The sequence below is a fragment of the Oncorhynchus gorbuscha genome, unplaced genomic scaffold (assembly GCF_021184085.1).
Source record: "Oncorhynchus gorbuscha isolate QuinsamMale2020 ecotype Even-year unplaced genomic scaffold, OgorEven_v1.0 Un_scaffold_5223, whole genome shotgun sequence".
NCBI classification, from domain to species: domain Eukaryota; kingdom Metazoa; phylum Chordata; class Actinopteri; order Salmoniformes; family Salmonidae; genus Oncorhynchus; species Oncorhynchus gorbuscha.
This window is the reverse complement of record NW_025749073.1, coordinates 1-4,404: the sequence shown is the minus strand read 5'-3', so window position 1 is coordinate 4,404 and position 4,404 is coordinate 1. Positions and strand designations below refer to the sequence as shown.

Sequence of the window (4,404 nt, the reverse complement as noted above, 5' to 3'; positions counted from 1 at the left end):
ATAGAGGAACCCCACCCAGACCATAGAGGACCCCCACTCAGACCAGAGGACCACCCCACCCAGACCATAGAGGCTCCCCACCCAGACCATAGAGGACCACCCCACTCAGACCATAGAGGCCCATAGAGGACCCCACCCAGACCATAGAGGACCCCACCCAGACCATAGAGTACCATAGAAGACCCCACTCAGACCATAGAGGACCCCCACCCAGACCATAGAGGACAATAGAGGACCCCCACCCAGACCATAGAGGACCCCCCCACCCAGACCATAGAGGACCCCCCCACTCAGACCAGAGGACCCCTCACCCAGACCAGAGAGGACCCCACCCAGACCATAGAGGATCACCCCACCCAGACCATAGAGGACCCCCACCCAGACCATAGAGGACCCCCACCCAGACCATAGAGGACCACCCCACCCAGACCATAGAGGACCCCCACCCAGACCATAGAGAACCACCCCACCCAGACCATAGAGAACCACCCCACCCAGACCATAGAGGACCCCCTAGACCATGAGGACCACCCCACCCAGACCATAGAGGACCACCCCACCCAGACCATAGAGGACCACCCCACCCAGACCATAGAGGACCCCCCAGACCATAGAGGACCACCCCACCCAGACCATAGAGGACCCCCAGACCATAGAGGACCACCCCACCCAGACCATAGAGGACCACCCCACCCAGACCATAGAGGACCCCCACCCAGACCATAGAGGACCCCACCCAGACCATAGAGGACCCCACCCAGACCATAGAGGACCACCCCACCCAGACCATAGAGGACCACCCCACCCAGACCATAGAGGACCACCCCACCCAGACCATAGAGGACCCCACACCCAGACCATAGAGGATCACCCCACACCCAGACCATAGAGGATCACCCCACACGCAGACCATAGAGGACCCCACCCAGACCATAGAGGACCCCACACCCAGACCATAGAGGACCCCCAGACCATAGTGGACACCCAGATCATAGAGGACCCCCGCACCCAGACCATAGAGGACCCCCCACCCAGACCATAGAGGACCCACCACCCAGACCTTAGAGGACCCCACACCTAGACCATAGAGGACCCCCACCCAGACCATAGAATACCATAGAAGACCCCCACTCAGACCATAGAGGACCCCTACCCAGACCATAGAGGACAATAGAGGACCCCCACCCAGACCATAGAGGACCCCCACTCAGACCAGAGGATCACCCCACTCAGACCATAGAGGACCCCCACCCCACCCAGACCATAGAGGACCCCACACCCAGACCAGAGAGGACCCCCACCCAGACCAGAGAGGACCCCCACCCAGACCATAGAGGACCCCACACCCAGACCATAGAGGACCACCCCACCCAGACCATAGAGGATCACCCCACCCAGATCATAGAGGATCACCCCACCCAGATCATAGAGGACCACCCCACCCAGACCATAGAGGACCCCACACCCAGACCATAGAGGACCCCCAGACCATAGTGGACACCCAGACCATAGAGGACCCCCCACCCAGACCATAGAGGACCCACCACCCAGACCATAGAGGACCCACCACCCAGACCTTAGAGGACCCCACACCTAGACCATAGAGGACCCCCACCCAGACCATAGAATACCATAGAAGACCCCCACTCAGACCATAGAGGACCACCCCACCCAGACCATAGAGGACCCCACCAACCACATTACCACCAGCTGCCCCCCCCCTACACCTTCACTATGGAGAATCACTAAAACAATACAGAAATACACTACGGAAAGAGAAGGAACAGCACGTCAGAAATCAGCTCAATGCAATTGAAGAATCCATAGAATCGAACCACTTCTGGGAAAATGTGAAAACACTAAACAAACAACAACACGAAGAGTTATCTATCCAAAACAGAGATGTATAGATAAACCACTTCTTCAATATCTTTATCTCTATAACAAAGAACAAACAGCACAACAGCATGATCAAATACAAATCTTACTTTCAACTATTACAGACGCCCAGAACCCACTGGATTCTCCAATTACATTGAATGAACTACAGGACAAAATAAAAACCCTCCAACCCAAAAAGGCCTGTGGTGTTGAGAGAGTACACAGTGGAGAGTACACAGTCGCAGAATACCTGACCACTGTGACTGACCCAAACTTAAGGAAAGCTTTGACTATGTACAGACTCAGTGAGCAGAGCCTTGCTATTGAGAAGAGGCCGCCGTAGGCAGACATGGCTCTCAAGAGAAGACAGGCTATGTGCTCACTGCCCACAAAATGAGGTGGAAACTGAGCTGCACTTCCTAACCTCCTGCCCAATGTATGACCATATTAGAGACACATATTTCCTCAGATTACACAGATCCACAAAGAATTAGAAAACAAAACCCAATGTTGATAAACTCCCATATCTACCGGGTGAAATTCCACAGTGTGCCATCACAGCAGCAAGATTTGTGACCTGTTGCCACGAGAAAAGGGCAACCAGTGAAGAACAAACACCATTGTAAATACAACCCATATTTATGTTTATTTATTTTCCCTTTTGTACTTTAAGTATCTGCACATCCTTACTGTTGTCCCTTTATTTAACTAGGGAGATGTGCAACACTGTTACACATACATAATGACATTTGAAATGTCTTTATTCTTTTTCAACTTCTGTGAGTGTAATGTTTACTGTTCATTTTTATTGTTTATTTCACTTTTGTTTATTATCTACCTCACTTGCTTTGGCAATGTTAACATATGTTTCCCATGCCAATAAAGCCTTTAAGATGAAATTGAGAGAGTGAGAGACAGAGAGAGAGTGAGAGACAGAGAGAGAGACAGAGAGAGGGACAGAGAGAGAGAGAGACAGACAGAGACAGACAGAGAGAGAGACAGAGAGAGAGAGATACAGAGAGAGAGACAGAGAGAGAGAGATACAGAGAGAGAGACAGAGAGAGAGAGATACAGAGAGAGAGACAGAGAGAGAGAGATACAGAGAGAGAGATAGAGAGAGAGAGATACAGAGAGAGAGACAGAGAGAGAGAGATACAGAGACAGAGACAGAGAGAGACAGAGAGAGAGAGACAGAGAGAGAGACAGAGAGAGAGACAGAGAGAGAGAGAGAGATACAGAGAGAGAGACAGAGAGAGAGAGAGAGAGAGAGATACAGAGAGAGAGAGAGAGAGAGACAGAGAGAGAGACAGAGAGAGAGACAGAGAGAGAGACAGAGAGAGAGACAGACAGAGAGAGAGACAGAGAGAGAGAGAGACAGAGAGAGAGACAGAGAGAGAGACAGAGAGAGATACAGAGAGAGATACAGAGAGAGACAGAGAGAGAGAGAGACAGAGAGAGAGACAGAGAGAGAGACAGAGAGAGAGAGAGAGACACACACGTGTGTAATGTTTCCAGTTAATGTTTGATTGTTTTGGTCTTTGTTGTTGGGTTTCTTCACTTGGCCGTGTAAACCTGTTCCCATGACAATAAAGCCCTTAGACATTCTCATTGGTTCACCTAAGAACCATCCAGTCCCCAACCCCTGTCCAGCTCCCCACTCACACCCATCCGGTCCCCAACCCCTGTCCAGCTCCCCACTCACACCCATCCGGTCCCCAACCCCTGTCCAGCTCCCCACTCACACCCATCCGGTCCCCAACCCCTGTCCAGCTCCCCACTCACACCCATCCGGTCCCCAACCCCTGTCCAGCTCCCCACTCACACCCATCCAGTCCCCAACCCCTGTCCAGCTCCCCACTCACACCCATCCAGTCCCCAACCCCTGTCCAGCTCCCCACTCACACCCATCCAGTCCCCAACCCCTGTCCAGCTCCCCACTCACACCCATCCAGTCCCCAACCCCTGTCCAGCTCCCCACTCACACCCATCCAGTCCCCAACCCTGTCCAGCTCCCCACTCACACCCATCCAGTCCCCAACCCCTGTCCAGCTCCCCACTCACACCCATCCAGTCCCCAACCCCTGTCCAGCTCCCCACTCACACCCACCCAGTCCCCAACCCCTGTCCAGCTCCCCACTCACACCCACCCAGTCCCCAACCCCTGTCCAGCTCCCCACTCACACCCACCCGGTCCCCAACCCCTGTCCAGCTCCCCACTCACACCCACCCGGTCCCCAACCCCTGTCCAGCTCCCCACTCACACCCACCCGGTCCCCAACCCCTGTCCAGCTCCCCACTCACACCCACCCGGTCCCCAACCCCTGTCCAGCTCCCCACTCACACCCACCCGGTCCCCAACCCCTGTCCAGCTCCCCACTCCACCCATCCAGGTCCCCAGCCCCTGTCAGCTCCCCACTCACACCCATCCGGTCCCCAACCCCTGTCCAGCTCCCCACTCACACCCATCCGGTCCCCAACCCCTGTCCAGCTCCCCACTCCACACCCATCCGGTCCCCAACCCCT

At 54.4% G+C, this 4,404-nt stretch overlaps 1 protein-coding gene across 1 annotated transcript; it reads left to right on the top strand.

Moving 5' to 3' along the window:
• Positions 1–3,461: 3,461 nt before the first annotated feature.
• Positions 3,462–4,391, top strand: LOC124029000 (extensin-like; the record flags this gene model as incomplete). Its single annotated transcript, XM_046340877.1, has 1 exon — positions 3,462–4,391. A coding segment is annotated over exon 1 (930 nt), but the record flags the coding sequence as incomplete, so codon positions are not given.
• Positions 4,392–4,404: the final 13 nt, after the last annotated feature.